The sequence below is a fragment of the Micropterus dolomieu genome, linkage group LG12 (genome assembly GCF_021292245.1).
Source record: "Micropterus dolomieu isolate WLL.071019.BEF.003 ecotype Adirondacks linkage group LG12, ASM2129224v1, whole genome shotgun sequence".
Classification (NCBI taxonomy): Eukaryota; Metazoa; Chordata; class Actinopteri; order Centrarchiformes; family Centrarchidae; genus Micropterus; species Micropterus dolomieu.
This window is the reverse complement of record NC_060161.1, coordinates 19,484,165-19,503,649: the sequence shown is the minus strand read 5'-3', so window position 1 is coordinate 19,503,649 and position 19,485 is coordinate 19,484,165. Positions and strand designations below refer to the sequence as shown.

The 19,485-nt window shown below is 40.5% G+C and overlaps 1 protein-coding gene across 3 annotated transcripts; it reads left to right on the top strand.

Moving 5' to 3' along the window:
- The first annotated feature begins 2,546 nt into the window (after positions 1 to 2,546).
- Positions 2,547 to 11,794, top strand: LOC123981132 (carboxypeptidase Z-like). 3 transcript variants are annotated; one of them, XM_046065807.1, is made up of 11 exons: positions 2,547 to 2,759; positions 3,215 to 3,244; positions 3,820 to 4,194; positions 7,546 to 7,770; positions 7,857 to 8,089; positions 8,644 to 8,805; positions 8,950 to 9,108; positions 9,473 to 9,608; positions 9,797 to 9,936; positions 10,305 to 10,404; positions 10,812 to 11,794. In XM_046065807.1, the coding sequence occupies exons 1-11, from the start codon at positions 2,678 to 2,680 to the stop codon at positions 11,177 to 11,179; spliced, it is 2,010 nt and encodes a 669-aa protein (XP_045921763.1). In that variant the 5' UTR covers positions 2,547 to 2,677; the 3' UTR covers positions 11,180 to 11,794. The 3 variants fall into 3 exon arrangements, with proteins under 3 accessions (XP_045921763.1, XP_045921762.1, XP_045921764.1); XM_046065806.1 differs by having other exon boundaries at positions 7,543 to 7,770; XM_046065808.1 differs by having other exon boundaries at positions 7,543 to 7,770; positions 10,793 to 10,955.
- The last annotated feature ends 7,691 nt before the right edge of the window (positions 11,795 to 19,485 follow it).

Below are 19,485 nucleotides of genomic sequence, written 5' to 3'. Positions count from 1 at the left end.
TTGTAGTTCTTTCTGTCGCTAGTCCAAATCGGTAGGTATTACGACTACAAAGACGAACAGGCAGCTTCACATATTTTGTGAAGTATCCTTGATTAAACAGGTTTTTAAGCTACTTGATAGCCTCCATACGCACCTGAACACACAGTATAAGAAAAAACTTCAACCTATCTACAATGCATAATATAAGTATGTCTTACTGAACTTGGGTTATAGTTTGTCTGCACATAAAATCTGCACATATCTTTGGGCAAAGACGGACAGACTTATAACAGTTATTATAAGCTTAGTCCCATTTGAACATTACTATGTGATTCAGTTAAATGACCTTTTCTTATGGCTATGGCATCACACAGATGTCTGCTTTCTGCTGCTCTTCTTCGCTGTAACTTACGTTAAGTCTGTTGCGCAGGACGTTAATGTTTGTTTCACCCACAGCAAACATTTTACATTATGTTTCCAGGCATATAGAAGATATCTGTTGAGTCGCATCTTGGTGCTGGATAACAGATAAAACAAAAGTTTTCTCCAAAGGTTTGTATAGGGAATGCTGTGTGGCAACATACGCAGAGGTCAGGATCGGACTGTAGTTAGTGTTTGTCAGCAAAGTTAAGGTCACAATTAGGGGAGTTGTTGCAGATTTGTTGGCTGCACATCCATGATGCAAGTCTCCCGTTCCACCCCATCCCAAAGGTGCTCTATTGGATTGAGATCTGGTGACTGTGGAAGCCATTGGAGTACAGTGAACGCATTGTCATGTTCTTCCTGCTGGAAGTAGCCATCAGAAGATGGGTACACTGTGGTCATTAAGGGATGACATGGTCAGCAACAATACTCTGCTGTTGTGTTTAAACGATGCTCATTTGGTACTAAGTGTGCCAAGAAAATAATCCCCACACCATTACACCACCACCAGCCTGAACCGTTGATGGATCCATGCTTTCATGTTAACACAAAATTTTGACCCTACCCATCTGAATGTCGCAGCTGAAATCGAGACTCATCAGACCAGGCAACGTTTTTACAATCTTCCATTGCCCAATTTTGGTGAGCCTGTGTTAATTGTAGCAGTTTCCTGTTCTTAGCTGACAGGAGTGGCACCCAGTGTAGTCTTCTGCTGCTGTAGCCCATCTGTAGCCAACTGTCCACACAATTGCTGCTCTTTTTTGAACCATTCTCTGTAAGATGGTTGTGCATGAAAATCCCAGTAGATCAGCAGTTTCTGAAATACTCAGACCAGCCTATCTGGCACTAACAACCATGCTACGCTCAAAGTCACTTAAATCTCTATTCTTCCCCATTCTGATGCTCGGTTTGAACTTCATCCAGTTGTCTTGACCACGTCTACATGCCTAAATGCATTGAGTTGCTGCCATGTGATTGGCTGATTAGCTATTCGTGTTAACAAGCAATTAAACAGGTGTCCCTAATAAAGTGGCCGGTGAGTGTATATTTGAAGTTGCTTTAAGGTTAAACCTTCTAGATTAGCTTTACAATAGTGATGTGCGGATCGATCCTAAAGTATTGATATTTCTGATACCAATGTCTCCTGCTCTAGGATCGATACTCATATAAAAGGGTCGATATCTAAAATCAGTAATTTGGAGTGAGTGTGTGTTTTATCATAAGTATCTTACTGTCGCCAGGATGGTCTAATTATAGGCTACTTGGTTGATAAGAACTACTTTTCCTTCCGCCTGTCAGAGTCATGCTTGCGCTACGGCGGAGCTTCTTTGAAGTGATTCGCTGCAGCCATTTCCATGTCTGGCTATATTTTAGCTGTGAAGGTAATAATGTGACTTGACAGTGAAATACTTTGGCAACATTGCAAACTTTGCTAAACATCTGAGATTAAGTCAAAATAATATGATGATGTTATGGAGTGTCAGTTCTGAGCAGGAAATTTTTATTATAATTAAAGAATATGACAGTAGTTTGATGTCTTGTAATTATGCGGCTATTATTTTGAATTGGTAAGGCTACAGCCAACTCCTTATTTCTCTCAAATACAGAAACGGGAGGAGGGAGGTCACATTAAACTAGAAATAAAATATGTTAAAAGTATTGGTATCGCTATCAATACCAGCCTGGGTATTACTTGGTATTGGATTGTATAGGAATTAAGTGGTATCGCACCTCACTACTTTACAACAGTTAAATTCTATCTCTAGTTTTCTTAAGTATGATCTATAAGACATTTTGAAGTGAAGTGGTTAGACGTGGTGTGGTGCCAATCATTGTTCTCCTGCCAATTAAGGACCTGCAACGCGCACTATTGGCCAATCAAGGTCATGTGACTAAAGGAGAAGGCGAGGGACGAGTCTTCAATTGAGAAAGGCCAGAATATGAAATCATAAATCTAAGGTGGTACTTACACTTTAGTGTTCAATACAGAGTCAAAACCTTCCTGGAACAAATATCAATGACTAAACTCAAAAGTGAGGAAACATATAGGCTACCTGCACGCTGCCTTGTTAACTTAAATATTCGTAAATGAGCATCATATCGGCAAAATCTACCGTCGTATGTTAATGCTCGCGTCCCTACTTCACTTCAGAGCCATTTCCTCTGTAACCTGATCGTTGACCGTAATACGTCTAATAAAGTCGCTTAAAGTCGCACACACCCTCTGGCTGCGTGTGTGAGGTGCCACATCGAAGTGGAATATAAACCGCGGAAAATGCGCATCATGCTGCTGTTCCTGCTGCAGTTGTTGGTCCTTGCTTCGTGTGCTCCTCAACGGTGTGACCCAGGATTTCGGGGTAAAGTTTTTCAGCTTCATCTGAAGACTTATTAGACGTGCATCCGGACCTGCTACATGAATTAGTCATGGCATATTTTCATGTGCAGACTCTAGTTTTCTAGACCCAGCAGCTGACTCACGTGTTGTAAAACTTGTGAAAAATGCTTTTTATGTAACTTTTAGAAACTTAAAACCACAAAATGACTGGGAATGATTAGCTTTTGGCTCATAGCTTCTGAAATGGTATTACTATTCCAGATGAAAGATGCCGTTCAATTTTAATGATTAAGATTTGTAATCCTGTAAAAAAATGTGTAACCTCTAGTGACTTAATGATACTTTATAGACAGACAGGCATTTTATAAAGGTTAGAAAGGTTGACCAGAGTGTTTTGTAAGCCACATTTACAGAAACCACTCTGCCATCTAGTGTCAGCCACAGTGTCAGCTAATGACATACTGATGTGTCTTGCAGGACTGTGCAAGCCAACAGTGGAAGAAAAACGTAAGTACCCTTTGGGCCTGGAGGAAGCACATCCAGCTCATATTGTAGCAGCTGATCGCCTCTCTGCACTGTTTAACTCATAAGTGGTAGCTTTTCTTTGACTTTTTGAGCCTAAAAAACACATTTTCACATCAGATCAGACTCCAAACTGCCCTTGAGTGTTTGTATAGTTACATCGCCATGGATTTGATTTGAGTCAGTGTTTTTAACAACAGAAAGGATGAGATCATAAGTCACACTGGGCGTAGTCTTAATGGAATCTGGCCCCGAAAGCCATAAGACCCTCGTGTGTATTTTTAGATGATCAATGGCGCTATGAAATATTCAAATTCTAATTTCCAGAGATAATAGAAACATTTAGGGCCAGATGATTGAAGACGGCACAGTGAGGCTCATGATTAAGTCTTGAACCCTCGAAATAAGATTTAGTTATTAAGTAAGTAAGTTAGTTATTGGCTGTTGGTGTGAATAACTGTTCCCTACTGGTTCCTGCACTTTTCTCTAATCAATTTGAGTAACCGTTTGTTTCTAAAATGTTCCTAACCTATCTCAATGTTCTTTTTTTTTTGCCTCAGCCAAATGCACGGATGTGTTGCTGTCCTACTGCGACGACATGGCCTACACTCAGACCATGTTCCCGAACATCCTCGGCCACAAGACCCGCGAAGACGCCGAGGCTGGCACCGAGTACCTCCTCATGAGTGTGGTTGAGTCCCTGCTCAGGGGAGAGTGCAACCCTGAAATCCGCATGCTGGGCTGCTCTGTGTTGGCTCCGCGCTGCGAGAAGGAGACGGTGCTGAAGCCCTGCCGCGTCACCTGTGAGGCGGTGCGTAAAAGATGCATCCACGCTTTCGAAGCGATAGAGATGGCTTGGCCCTACTTCCTGGACTGTGACCGCTTCTTTGTCAGTGTCGAAGAGGGATGTTATGACCCTCTGGAGGGCCTCAGAGGTGAGAGCTAAGTACAACATCATCTGTATTGTAACCTTAGTGATCTGACCTTAGTTTTGGCTTTTACTAATCATGTCCATATTGATATGTGACATTTTGGTTTCTGCCCTTTTGTTTTCATCTTCAAGAGTAAGACTATTCCATTGAGTTTCAATAGGGCATTTTCATGTGGTGCATCTGGTTCACACACATGCTCATGTGGCTCACTGCACAATAAAATTCAACTGGAACGCCTTATTTCCTCACATAAACCCTCACTTACACGGGTCCTGTGGCTAGTTTCTTAAGCAGCCAGTCCTTATAAACAGCGTCATGCACCACAGAAATGCACACATTGTCTGACAGTATTTTCTTAAAACTGTTATAAATGCTTCTCAAAAACAGGTTTCCAAAGATAAAAAAATAGATAGTCTGCTGCCGCTTACAACAGAAATCATGTGTGAGCTATATGAGAGCATGAGCAGGAGGAACTGATTTTGAGCATTTAGTCATATTAGCATTTGTGTGGAGTGAAATGTGTACACGGTCATAAAAGTCTTAAAAGTCAACCAATGAACAAACTACACCTTCTTAATCTGTAATGCTTTATCAGTGTCTCACTCTTTATTGTCAGGCAAAACATTTTCTGCCATGTAGAATGAGGTTTAGATGTCTGGCTGCAGGTCGGCCGCGTGTGATTATTCATGTTCATTTCAAACTAATGTTCATGTTTTGATGTGATGTGACCTCAATCTGGACATAACTTGGGCTGCTATACAGTATGTACATATGTAGTGTTGTAGGAATTATATTCCCGGTGAGGGGTTGAGCAAATAATTAAGTTACAACTGTTGTCTTTGAAGAATTTATTTAACAAAAGAGAATAAACAGAGAAGTTCTACAACACAAATCAGCTGGACCAGAGGTTCTGTCTCCTAGGTTTCTATGTTTTGGGCAACAAAAGATCCTCTCTCCGGCCTGACTGGTCCCAGTCAAAGCAAGGAGAGAAACAGCTAGTAAGTACACTCTAAAACAACTCCACATCCCTGACCTAAACCCTAAACATGTGGACAGACTAGAATGATGAGAATAATAATAAAAGGAACAGGTTAGAGAGAGAGAGAGAGAGAGAGAGAGAGAGAGAGAAATCTTATAAGTACTTGTATAAAAGATAAGTAAAGAAGAAAACAATTTTCTGCCGTCACATGTGGCAAAAGGCAATTTAGTGAAATGTGTGAAATGTTTTGCCACACTGTATAGCAGCCTTTCATTAAATATCAAGCTGTTAGCAACAATCACCATTAATAATTTATAATCAGCAACTATTTTGATTGTCTATGTCAGTGGTTCTCAAACTTTTTCATGTCAAGGACCCCTAAACTGACACAAATTAGACCACGGACACCCATTTGATAAGATTTTGTCCCAGAATCGCCCATCTGATCGGGTTTTATTCCAAAAAGTGTGTGAAATCCATGACCGAAATAGTTATACATTCAGTCACTATCTTACTTATGGATGGAATTATAGTAAAAATGAATATTCTCCTTTTTGCTGGGGACCCCCTGGAACCCCCTCAAGGACCCCTGGGCGTCTCTGGACACCACTTTGAGAACCACTGGTCTATGTCGATTTTCAAACAAAAATACCCCAAATTCTCTGCTTCCAGCGTTTGAAATGTGTGCTGCCATTCTTTCACTTACTTGAAAGTAAACTGAATATCTTTGGAGTTATTCACACAAAACTAGCAATTTGGACATGTCACTATGGGTTTCCGGAATATTGACCTTTTTTTTAAATTATTATTTTATGACATTTTAAAGACCAGAATAATTGGCAGATTAATCAATAATGAAAATAATAAACTTATGTCAGCTTGACACTATTACATCAGTTAGATATTTGTTATTGTTTTTTAGCATTTTACTATAGATTTTTTTTGTGTGTTAATTTGGGTTTTAAAGATTTCTATTGTTTATTTTTTTTGTCTGGCTTGGTTTTTAACATCTTGGGACCCAAAAAAATAATCTCACTTTAAAGCTGCACTAATCAATGTTTACAGTATATACAAAGGACTGCGTGAAAGGGGTCACTCATAGTGACAAACCCACAGAGAATTATTAACCACCTCTGCAGTTCCCCTCAGCTCCTTGGAGCATTTTAGCCTCTTTAAGCTGATTGTTTTGGTTTTATGGCCCTCACCTTTTACGCTACCTGCCCAGCACCAAATGACAGACAAGGTTAGCTACTAGCAGTATATGCTCAATAGCCCGTCGCTTACTTTTGAGCATTTAGCTGATAAAGAGTCAGATGTTTTAGTTTTTTTGAAATATATTTTTTGAGTATTTTTCCGCCTTTATTGGGCAGAGTGAGCGTCAAGAGCCAGACAAGAAATGGGGGGAGGGAGAGCGAGCGAGAGTTCGGCTGGAGTCGAACTGACGATGGTGTGGTTACAGCTTATTCTGCTGCCCCCAAGTGGCCAGAAAATGACCATTAATGCTGCTTTAATGTGTCATCCCTTAGATTTGTCGTGTCTTGGAGATCTATAAATAAAATATGAAGAGGGGTTTGTTTGCTGCCTCCATATACTAGAGGTTGCATAGTAAATCCTGTTAAATGTGAAGGGGTCGCATACACGTATACAGGTGCATCTCCAAAAATTTGAAAATTGTGGTAAAATTCATTGTTAGCACCAGAACCAGACTGAGAGATTAAAGGCTCGGGAAACCTTTGCAGGTGTTTTGACTTAATTAGCTGATTAAAGCTCTTCTCAGATAGACATTTCTGTATTAGAAAAAAACCCTTGGAGTTTTTTGTAGGTGTACACCGCAATCACCTACATTTATAATAAAAAAGGCTTAGATTATTTCACTGTATGTGTAATATATGAAATATTCACTTATTGGATTAAATTATGGAAGGAAAAAAAACTATTCCGTGATATTCAAATGTTTGAGATGCACCCGTACATATAAGATCTTAGTAAAGATGAAGATTGAACCTATAATAATAATTTTGTACAAAACATGTATGCATTTAAACTAGTAGTGATGGTTTTGACAGATAGTCTTCCATGTGCAGCATGAAGGTTTAATGTGTCTTTCATGTGATTTTGGAGCTACTGATAAATGTGAATATAAAATAAGGGAAGACATCAGCCTGTTTAACAGGATGAGTATGTTCCACGCTCTGTTTTTTGTTTCTGATGTACATATCGGACTTTTCAAACATCGTATTTATGGCCTGGCAGCCAAACAAGAATGGAGACAACATTTTTTGTTTTGATAGATCTAAAATGTGACCCGTCCGTGTTAGAGCTAAAAGCCCTCTTGATCGAAGCTGATAAGACATGCTGTTTTTTCTTTACAGCAGAGCAGAATGCAGAGACGGTTGACAGCATGGAAGTTCTTTCTCCAGAGGAGGCTGCTACCACGATAAAGTTCACCTACCATTCCAACGCTCAGATGATCGGTGTCTTGAAGAAAACTGAGGAACGATGCTCTGACATAGCAAGAACCTACAGCATTGGCCGCAGTATGGAAGGCAGGGAGCTGCTCGTGATTGAGTTCTCAAACAACCCCGGCGAACATGAATTACGTAAGTAAAACTCTGTGTAGATAGTCTGCATCCTTTTTCATTATCAAGGAAGTTAGACTAATTACTGTAAATGTGGCCCTCTGTAGTCGAGCCAGAGATAAAGTACCTCGGCAACATGCATGGAAATGAAGTCCTGGGCCGCCAGCTGCTGATCTACTTGGCTCAGTACCTGTGCTCAGAGTATCTGCTGGGGAACGAGCGCATCCAGACCCTCATCAACACCACCCGCGTCCACATTCTGCCCTCCATGAACCCTGACGGATACGAGGTGGCTTCTTCTGGAGTCCAAGACAATAACTACGGGGATGATGAGGGGGAGGTCAGTTCTCCACAGTTACATATACACTGAACAAAATTATACACGCAACACTTTTGTTTTTGCTCACATTCACCATGAGCCGAACTCACAGATCTAAGACTTTCTCTATGTAGACAAAAGGCCTATTTCTCTCAAATATTATTCACAAATCTGTCAAAATCTGTGTCAGTGAGCACTTCTCCTTTGCCGAGATAATCCATCCACCTCACAGGTGTGGCATATCAAGATGCTGATCAGACAGCATGGGTATTGCACAGGTGTGCCTTAGGCTGGCCACAATAAAAGGACACTCGTAAATGTGCCTAAAATGTGATCTGATTTCTTTGTCATTCCCACTATCCAAAGAATTAGAAGATTAAAATGTAGATGTGGGAGTAATGAGACACTAGCAGTTAGCGAGGCAGTGTGCTGAGATTTAATAGTGTTTTGAAAGCCCTAGCAAGCTGGAAAATACTGTTTAAAATAAAAACTCATATCAGTTTACATGATTACTTTAATAAATAATATTTGTCATCGTAAAATTTCGAAAAACATCAAATTTGTGAATTACACAGGGTCAAAGACATGATGCTTGGAACATGGGCAGAAACAATGCTCAGAACACCGATCTGAACAGAAACTTCCCCGATTTGACGTCCGTTGTTTACAGCAGACGGAGACAAAAGGGCTACCGCACCGACCACGTCCCAATCCCAGACTATTACTGGTTTGGTAAGGTACAGTATGAATCTTTATCCATATATGTCATGTGAGTGAATGATAATTTTCAGCCTAATGGGTCATATTAATGAAGAACCTCTCCACTTGACATTGAATAAACTAATTTCTTGGTCTGAATAACTCTTAATGCTGCAATACAGGTTGCACCAGAGACTTACGCTGTCATGAAATGGATCCGCTCCATCCCGTTTGTGCTCTCTGCTAACTTCCACGGCGGGGACCTGGTGGTGTCCTACCCCTACGACCTGTCCAAACACCCGCTGGAGCGTAACATGTTCTCCCCAACACCGGACGATCAGGTGAACGGGCTCCTTGAAACACTTCACCTCTGGAAGAGAAAAATATTGATTTTAAGTGTCATTTGTCATCAGTCAAAAGTGCACTGAATCCACAAAATAAAAGAAGAAAAAGATTACATAATTTTGCCTTGATAATCTGTAATGAATAACAGCTGTAAACAATAGCAAAAATAGAATAAAAGTGATTATATTATATAAATTATTACATATGACTGTACATGCCTTAGGTATGTTTTATATTTATTTTCTGTGCCTCCTCCAGTTTTTGGACAAATTTCAAAATTTAATGTTAATTGATGGTCATCGTCTCATCTGTAATGAACTTAAAGAAGAGAACAATAACCCTCCGATTTTTATTCTGAAGGTTTTCAAGCTTCTCGCCAGAACATACGCCAGTGCCCATGAAAGAATGTCCTATGAAAATGCCCGGTGTGGATCATCTCGTACTCACAGTCAGAAAGGAATCATTAATGGGGCACAGTGGTCCAGCATAGCAGGCAGTGAGTTTAAAACATTTGTTCCTCAGTCAAAGTTGTGGTATCTGACTCTGAAATAAAAAAAGGAAACGTTAGATGGTGCCACTAGAGGTCGCTGTAAGCCCAGAAGCAGTGAGGTTGAACCTCAGAGAGGTGTAGGGGAAAGGTCGAGGATATCTGGGTAAAGCAGTTTTGTTTTTGTCTCTGGTCAGGCATGCAAGACTTCAACTATCTTCACACCAACTGCTTTGAGGTGACCGTGGAGCTGGGCTGTGATAAATTCCCCCCTGAAGAGGAACTGTTTCTCGGCTGGCATGAGAACCTTGAGGCTTTGATTGCATTTATGGAAGCAGTAAGAACATGATCATGCTTATGTGTCTGTGTTCTTGTTGATAGCGTGGTGTTTTGGCTCAGGGATGCACTGAGCTGACCTTTTCACTTATGAGTACCGATCCAATGCCAGTGTTTGGATTTTTTTTTTTTAACCACATTTTAAAACACACACAAACTACAAACACATCACTTCTTAACCACAAGTGGAAGCTATCAGTTACTACTTATGTAGTGACATAAATACATCCACTGTACCCCTAGTTTGGCTACATGGAGGTGCACAAAACCATGAGTGGATGATGACTGATCCTCTGTCATTATTAGGTAAACTTTTAGTTGGGATGAGTATTATTCTGAGTAAACAACTTGTCTTGTGTTGTTCCTCAGGGCCATAGAGGCATCAAAGGTCTCGTAAAAGACGAGGAGGGAAATGCAATCAAAGGTGTACGAATATCAGTCAGAGGAATACGGCACGATGTTACCACAGGTAATAAATACCATCTGCTAACAACATGTTCCATTTTTCACAGATGAAGTCTTGTTGTCAATTGTATAACAAGCTAAGCTTTAGCCAAAGCTATGGCATTAGTTTTTTTTTCTTGTCTACTTTCCAAGTTCTTGTGGCCACATTTTGTTCTGTTAAGGGACGCTCCAGCCATTTAGCATCATCCTATATGTCATGAAAGGTGCATTAGACCCTGCCTGCCTGGTACAGTACACATCTGTGTTGCCCCCGTTTGTACCACTGTCTTCCCCTCGTGCTGAGTAAACTGATGTTCATGTGTAAAGTTGGTGGAGTGCCCGTTCAAAAAAAAAAAAAAACCTGCAGTGCTTCAGAGATATAATCATGTAATGTTATAATTCCAAACGCTCAGCATCCTTCTCCCTGCCCAGCTGAAGGCGGAGACTACTGGCGCCTTCTCACCCCTGGCATCCACATCGTGACCGCCTCGGCCCCGGGCTACACCCGAGCTATGAAGAAAGTCCACCTGCCTCCTCGAATGCTCACAGCAGGCCGGGTGGACTTCGTGCTGCAGAAAGCTGCGCTGGAGCCTGACATGCAAGAGGAGGATGACACCATCCCGTCCATGGGAACCTATGAGCGCTTTGACCCTTATAACCAGTACGAGCGCTACACCCTGATGGCCGATTTGAGCCAGAACCGCGAGGAGAGAGCAGAGAAGCCCTGGTGGTGGAACTACTTTGTCCTGCCGGGAGGACCCGCGCCAACCTGGCTACTCAAACACCATTACAGCTTTTAATGGGAAAACGGAATTATCTCTTTCTACAGTATACATACAAACCGAGCTGTCATGTAATGAATGTGCTGCTTTTTATTGCTGCAGTAAAGTGTCACAGCTAGCTGGCTGGCCTTCATGTTAGCTTTCATGCTTTTACCTACATGTCTGTTTGGTCCCAAGGCCGAATTTGAAATTATAATGTAAGAACCTCACAGCCTTGACATGAAAGAACTTCAATTAATGACCATGATGAAATGAAAGTTTGTTAAATACTTTTATTACAATTTTTACTGCAGGAAAAACAGCTTTTTATCAATAAAAATTATTGGGATTTATAGTCACAATGTGAGTCCTTACAGCTGCACCGAAGCACGCAAGGCATATTATTTGTACAGCAACTTTCAAACAAGAAATGCATCAGAACAACACTTAAAAAATACAATAAAAAGGAAAATAGATATGTTGAAAAAACAGTACTCTGATAATGTATATCCCATATGTAATATTGGTTCAGTTATTACTTTTTAGTAAGTAATGAAACCAGGTGGCCACTAGGGGGCAGGCTGAATCAACTTCTGGTCTAAGTTACTGCAGTGTTGAATGTTGAAATAAATGTGACATGTCAATAACCTGTGAGTAGTCCAATCGAAGAGTCATCCTTTCACTGAATGTTTTATTTTTGATTCTTTTTAGAGTCTCGGAGATGTATAAGCATGCAGTTGTTCCACAAAACAAAGATTGGAAAACAAAACAACTTTATCTCACCTTCATCCTGTGACTACTTAGAGGGGTCCCGACCACCAGGTTGGGAACTACAGACTTTTGAATTCCTTTTTAAAGCAGCTACAACCTGCACTCAGCATCGATCCCTTTATGGCCTGATTAATCCAGGACAATCACCAAACCTTTTCACAGTATATCATTACACACCCACTTCCCACACACCTAAGCAGGAAGGATGTTTAAATTAAACTTAATTTCTGTCTTCCAACAGTCAGTTGGAGCTAATCTATGCCTTGTGGCATGTTTCGACTTTCTATGATCCTTCTATAGCCTTAAACCCATGTCATCTATAGAATAACAGACAAGAAAGGAACTAAATACAAAACGCTGGGATATAAAGTATGATTAAGTAGAATAGGTCTATTTTGAAAGCCTTAACAAATGTAAATGCTCCGTATTTGTATAGCGCCTTTCTAGTCTTTTTGACCACTCAAAGCGCTTTTACGCTACATCTGCATTCACCAGTCACACACATTCATACACTGGCGGAACAGCCGCCAAGTCAAGGCATTAGTGAGAAAAGAAGAGCTGTGCAGTTGAAAAAGCAGTTCAGCAGCAATGGAGACCTGGCCAATTCGGTGAAAAAGAGGGTGTGAGTGTGTTGTATTGCAACCAAACTCGAGGAACTGCTTGTAACTGAAATAATAAAGGAAAGTATAAAAAGCTGAGGCAAATTGTCACATTTTGCAAATACACCACCACGACAAGACAAATTCACCGTAATAAAGCACCAAATGTAGATGAGATCACAACAATGAAAAGTACAAAATGGAGTAAAGCGTGCAAGAGCATTTCCAGCCCCAGGGTCAAGTAAGGTCCCAAATCTTTTAAACAAAACAGCTCTTAAGAATGTTTTATGTAAGGTCATGAAAGAAGCATGGGAAAAGCAAACTACCCCTGCATAAAGGCCGAGGAATACTATTACAGAATCCATAGAAAAAACTCTGCTTAGTGAGCTAGTTGACCCATGACAAGTCAGTGAAAAAATACCAGGCTTCTCAGGGGATTTACAAAACACAAACACGTGATTTGGCATCAAAATCTGGCAGCCAAACAGCGGAAGAGAGACCTCCGTCTACAGTAGATCTGGAAAACACTGTACATTGTCCCAGTAACAGACAACCCACTCTGGACTGTCAGATGGCACCAACATTGTTCAATTTCCATGAGAAACAAGTATGTTTCAAATACTACTATTCATTATATACTGCACAGGCATCGTAGTGCCTTTAAAATTAGTATTGTCATGGCTGAGAGGACAGTGTCCGTATTAGTATTCAGTGTGAAGCAATGGAGGTAATATAAAAAGGTACAAAGGTTCCCTGTCAAGTTGAATGGTAAACTACACCTTGCACTGACAAGTTAATATCTCTTCTTTGATCAAGGAGCAATTCCTACAGTATTTAATAAAACAAAAAATAAAATAAATCAACGGTTTAGGAATATAGCTTTTTAATTTAGCTTCTGGAGCTTTCAGTGTATCTTGTGGTCTTCCTCAGCTTACTGAGTTGGTGTGTTATCATGTGACCAAAGTATGACAGTACACAAGTTGTGTATGGGGTGAGAGTAAACTCTGATTAGTAACCCCATCTACATGACAACAAAGCGACTCTTTCCACGGAGGAAAGACACAAGATGTGGCTCAAAGATCCGGAAACAACAAGTAACAACTTGTGTTGAGTTTTGTTTTTGTTTTTTTTCAAGCTGAAGATTGAACCTTCAGAATCAACTGTATGACCAAAGTGGTTTTACAGGTGAGACTTGATGAGGTGCAACTTTAAGTTTGAAGTGTGGTACAGGTGTAGGTTGGGCCGTTTGAAAAGGCCAGATTGGGAAATGCAAGTTGGCACAGAGTACTAGGCTGAGCTGACAGTGTAGAGTAGGCTATATGTAGGTAGACCGCTCACTGTATAGTAGCAGGGATAGATGTTTTTCTTACAGTATCTAGGTCCATTGTTTTGCGTTTTCTTTCTCAGTAGTGTCTGTTCACATACCTAATACAGGACATGATATATAGAGTCTGTACAGGTGAGGAGTAAGTTAAAGTTAGAAGGTTGAGATATTTATTGGAAATTTAGGACACTGTTTTTAGGTTACAACCAGATGTTATCTTTGCACATGGTCATTTTACAGATCAGCCCAACATTTACTCACAACATTTTGCACATTGATTCACAGTTTAGACAACTTAGATCTGACTCATTTGTAATCATCAGTTCAGAAGTCTCAAATGTAAAGACAGTGATTACATGAGAGGAACGAACAGGATTTACTCTTGATTTAAATGCCATCGCCATTTGCCTCAGTTTGAAGAAATGCTCTTAAAAATGAAGTGAACATATTATGTGCTGTCTAATGCTGTGAGCATACATCTGGTATCAAGAGATCCTGAAGTTGTACATCAAGTGCATGGCCAAAGCTCTCCAAAGTTAATGTTAATGAAATGTGATTTTGAATTAGTCACCGGCTTTGTAAGAATCTCACAGGTGGATGTTTTGTGACATTGTGAGATTTTATAAGACATTGAAGTTGCAGGTAGAGTAAGTGTATCCATCAGTTTGCTAAAAAATGTTGCTCCACAAATTAACCTCTTTTAAAAATGTTGAAACTTGACGTTAATACTGCCGCAATCCCTCCCACAGAATGATGGGACTTAAGTCTAAACCCAAACCAGACACTGTGTCCAATAGGCCGGTGCCTCTTTCTGTATGAACGAGGGAAGGACTAGCTTCACTTGTCACATGCTTTTTAATGAACATATGACAATCCTGTGTAGGATTGACCCGGTTTGCTTTTCTGGGACCAGTTCCTCGAGCCGCCCAATGTCAGGTGCGCCACTGGGTCACCAATTACTTGGTGAAGCTGAGAAAGTAGCATAGAGCCGTCCCGAACTGCCATGATTTATTAGCATCATGCTGCTGGCAAGTAGGTAAGTAACGCCTCATTTCAGTTCAGTGAAGCTGCTCTCTGTTCTCCAAGGAGCTTTAATACGCTTATGTCCCTACTCAAGATCAGTTTGTAACTATGACTATTTATGAACGCTCAGTCCACCATGTGAACATAGTGCCAACAGGTGCCTGTATCACAGCAGGGGGTTTCTTTAATTTCATTCATTTTGTTTAACACTCTCATTAACTGATTTTGGACTTAAATGTATGAAGCTGTCAAGTTTTAACATTGTTTATTATTTCCAATATTTAGACAAAATGGACATACAGAAGAAGACAAGCTAACTTTATTTATATAGCACTAACAGAAGTTACAAAGTGCTTTTAAAGAAAGGAGAAAAAGGAAAGAAGTGAAGTGACAGTATACTGCATAAAATATCAAAAGTTCTAAACTCAAGATAACAAATGGGCTTTAAGATTCTTTTTATAGTTGAGCATTACTTTTCATCAGTAAATCCTGCACGTCACAAGTACACAAGTGGCTTTCCTGTAACTGGACATCATGCTGATTGTTTTGTATTGTGGCTTAGAGGTTAAAACACTTCCTTCATGAATTCAAAATAATCCGAAATGTTAATTAAGAGGCTTAGAAATACAAACAAATGGGTGGCACATGCACTCAGCCAGCCATGTCGTTCAGCCTTTGTTGTAAACTCCCTTCTGCCCCACTTACTCCCCTACATCTTTCCCATCAGCACTGTAAAATAATTATCTAAATTAATATTAAAAGGTTCAGTGTGTAAGTTCTAGTGACATCTAGTGGTGAGTGTTGCGAACTGCACCCCCTCTCCCCTACCCAAGCGAGCAGTATAGCTACAGTGCCTGAGACCGTCATCTATGAGATAAAAGAGATTGCCAGTCAAGAAATGAGGTTTCTTTTAGATATATAAAATTATTATAATTTTTTTTTAATATTAAGTAAATGAAGAACATCTCAAACACTATCACATCTAGTGCATCAAGTATGACCACTGACAGATAACAGGACAATGTAAGCCTCACTGTTTCTGCACCACAGCCCATTATAAACCACATAATACATGAAGTTTACAAAGGCATTGGCTGGGGAGGATCAAGGCTCCTCTCACTTTGCTTATGTAGATAAGCATGCAAATATTACCAAAATGTCTTTTTAATTTTTTTAAATGCAACAGAAACACAAAGCGGTACTGCCGTCCATAATTTCAGCTTGTGGTAAAAGGGTGCTACATTTTAATGGGCATTTAGCATGTGAAAGTACAAATTACATATTTGTGTGCACAGTGGGAAGCAATATCCAATAAAATTTTTTAATGCAAATTCGGAAAGTATTCATTATTGGTCACTTGATAGGCACACGGTCTTGTTATATATCACCATTAGCAGTAAAAAGAAATACATGTTTTCCACCAGGGCAGTAAAATGTGAAGTTTAGCTGCTGATCTGAGCTCTGATGCTGGAAGCTGCCGTTTTATTGCCAATTACTGATCAGCTGATTCTCACGAAGGTAACATACAAAGCCAAAACAGAGCGCTGGAGAGAGAGAGAGTCACTACATGAAATGAATCCAACTAACATAACACCACAAGCCAAACCACAGGCTGGAGAATAAGTAGGCGCCATGAAGTTAATCCATATTTCACACCACTGACGGGGGAAACAGCTCTCTGTGATTGTGGCCAGCTTCTAGCTAAAGCTCTCAAACAACAGTTTGCATTTGCATGGCTAAAGTCTGACAAACAAAGTTAATTACCTGTCCAGCAGAAAACAGACAACTTCAGCTCCACTTTGAAAACATCTGTCCCACATTAACGTTATAGCCTTCCATCTGAGAAAATCCACAAAATCCGTGATTTCTGTAGTCAGCTGTCTGTCCCGACTCCGTCTGGCTGTAGGCTCTCGTGCTAAATAACACGTGTGCTCCTTCAGTTGTCCAAATGTCACTTGTCTTCTTACTTCTAATAAACCAGAAAACTACTCGGAGACTGTATATTACTATTGATATTATTCTTCCCTCTTCTTCTTCTTTATACATATTCAATGTAGTGAGGGGCGTCTACACTACCAGAATTACATAAGCAGAAGAAGAACGCCGTGATGACGAAATGCGCTCTGTAGCGCTGTTTGTTCGTTGTCGGTTACGGTAGAAACATGACGACAAAATACAGCGACCTCCACAGCAGGGGGTACCCGCGGTTATGTAGATATAAATGTCTTATTCTAAGGTAATAAAAACATAACGGTTCATTATGTAAGGTCTTTATACACCACTGAAAACATAGTTATGGATCTTATATTGCATTTCTGTCAATAGAGCATCAGAAATATTACACACTGAACCTTTAAAGGAATTTTATCATTATGCATAAATATGCCGTGGTCGGTCAGGAACCCTCCTCCAGGCTCCATGCCAAAGTGTTCTTGGGCAAGACACTGAACCCCAAATTGCCCCCGATGTTCCATCAGTGTATGAATGTGTGTGAATGTGATGTAACAGCGCTTTGACTGGTTGGAAGACTAGAAAGGCGCTAAACAGAGAAACGTTTTAGAAAAGAAAATCACTCTTTGCTTCAACTGTACACACCTTATAGACATTTTCTGACTTCTGACAAGTGGTTGCAAGCAGATGCTATTTTAAGTTGAACGGGTCACCAGTCACTAACTTTGGTGCCATGGAAAACGATTTCTAACTGAAGCATTAAATTAACAATTTTACCTACCAGCCATGTAGAGATACAGTCACTCCATTCAAACTGTAAACTAGAAATGTATTTTCCCTAATAAAACAATAAGACTTCAAATGCAAAGTTGTAACTTGATGAACAAATTTTGAATGGGGAGTTACTCAAAAACAGTATACTTTAGCATTCAGTGTCTCTGGTTGAGTTTGTTCTTACAAATGCAAAATGAATTAGAAGTAGGAGCTGTACTGGGAGGGTTAAAGATACAGTGCATGATTTCAACAACAAATTGTACCTCTTGTTAACAGCTACAGATGCTCTAACAGTATAAAATCAAAGATAACAGTCTTCTTTCAATTCCTTTTGAGTTTCACAAAAGAGCTTTTCATCAGTGGCGGTTCTAGACCAATTTTATTGAGGGGGTACATTCAATCTGGGACAAAAGAGACAAAGGCAATGTTCAAGCTTTCAAAATGTCTTGTTTAGTATATAATGTAATGTTTTAGTATTTTAGTATGTTTCAGTAACTTGCAGTTATTTGTTTCAGTAACAGGATCTTTTCAGGAACTTACAGTTTTATTAAATTACATTTAAAAAAACAACAACATTCCTGTTAACTTTAGCTCAAGTTAAAGTACATTCTTTGATGCAGCACTTCTTTGTAGGGCTTAATGAACAGTATAAGCTACTGTTCATTAAGCCTGTACTAGACATTCTCTGGATCCCAGTTTGTATTTTGAATCCCACTATAACTTTTGCTAGGAAACAACAAATGTCTTCATATTCACCCCTGTTAGTCGTGATGTGAAGTATACACAAAATTAAATAACACAAAACATACAGGCAAGGTGGGTTTTATCAGTGCTTGAACGCACAGCCACATGGGCCAGGATGAGGTTCAAGCCCAAGAAATCAAGGGGCTTGGTGATCAGAAAGGGGAAAATCACCAGCAGGTTCAAGCTACTTGTGCAAGGGGAAGTCATTCCATCAATCCAGGACAACTCTATGAAATGCCTTGGTCCCTATAAGACAGGAATAACATCTCCAGTACTGAAAAATAAGCAGAAGACTGTTTCAGGAAAATAGAGAAATCTAGACTCTCGGGGAAGTTTTAAGCATGGCTTTACCAACACGGCCTGCTGCCAAGACTTATATGGTTGCTGACGGTGTATGAAGCCCCATTAAAATATACAGAGAGACTGTATATAAGAGATGGCCAGCTACATCTGTCGTGGAGGAGTTTAAAGTAGCCAAATGCAGGCTGGTCATGATCTACAGAGACTCCCAGGATGATCAAGTCAGCAATGCTCAAGAAGGAAGATCAAGAAGGAAGTTAGCAGCCTCTGAATCTGTAGCCTTAGCGGATGGGGTGCTAAGGCTAAAAGATATCATCGTGAGCCCATGTGAAGGAAGGCAAGGACTGGGTATGACGCACTTTCAGCAATGGGGAAAGTCCAACTTACGGGAGAGAAGAGCCATGGTCCAGGCTGAAGTTAGGAACTTGGAGGAGGAGGCAAGGAAGGCAAGAGCTGTTGAGCTGGGGCCTCAAGATGCAAAATGGGACCTCCCTAAAAGAAGGATCTCATGGGCCGACCTGTGGAAGCTGGAACCATTCCACATATCTTTCCTGCTGCGGGCAGTCTACGACACCCTTCCAACCCCAGTGAACCTGCATAGGTGGGGAATGAGGAGCTCTGCGGAAAGAGGGGAGGTATGGCGCACATCCTGTTGCAAGACAGCACTGACTCAGCGAAGATACAGATGGCGGCATGACAAGGTGCTAACCGTGCTCGCGGCTACGCTGGAGCAAGAAAGAAGAAGTAAACATACAGTGGAGCTAGAGCAATGTCAATGTATGCCATCACCTTGGTTATGGAAGGAGCCAGGCCATCATCACTGAGCACAGCAAAGCCAAACCTGCTGATGTCAGCCCAAG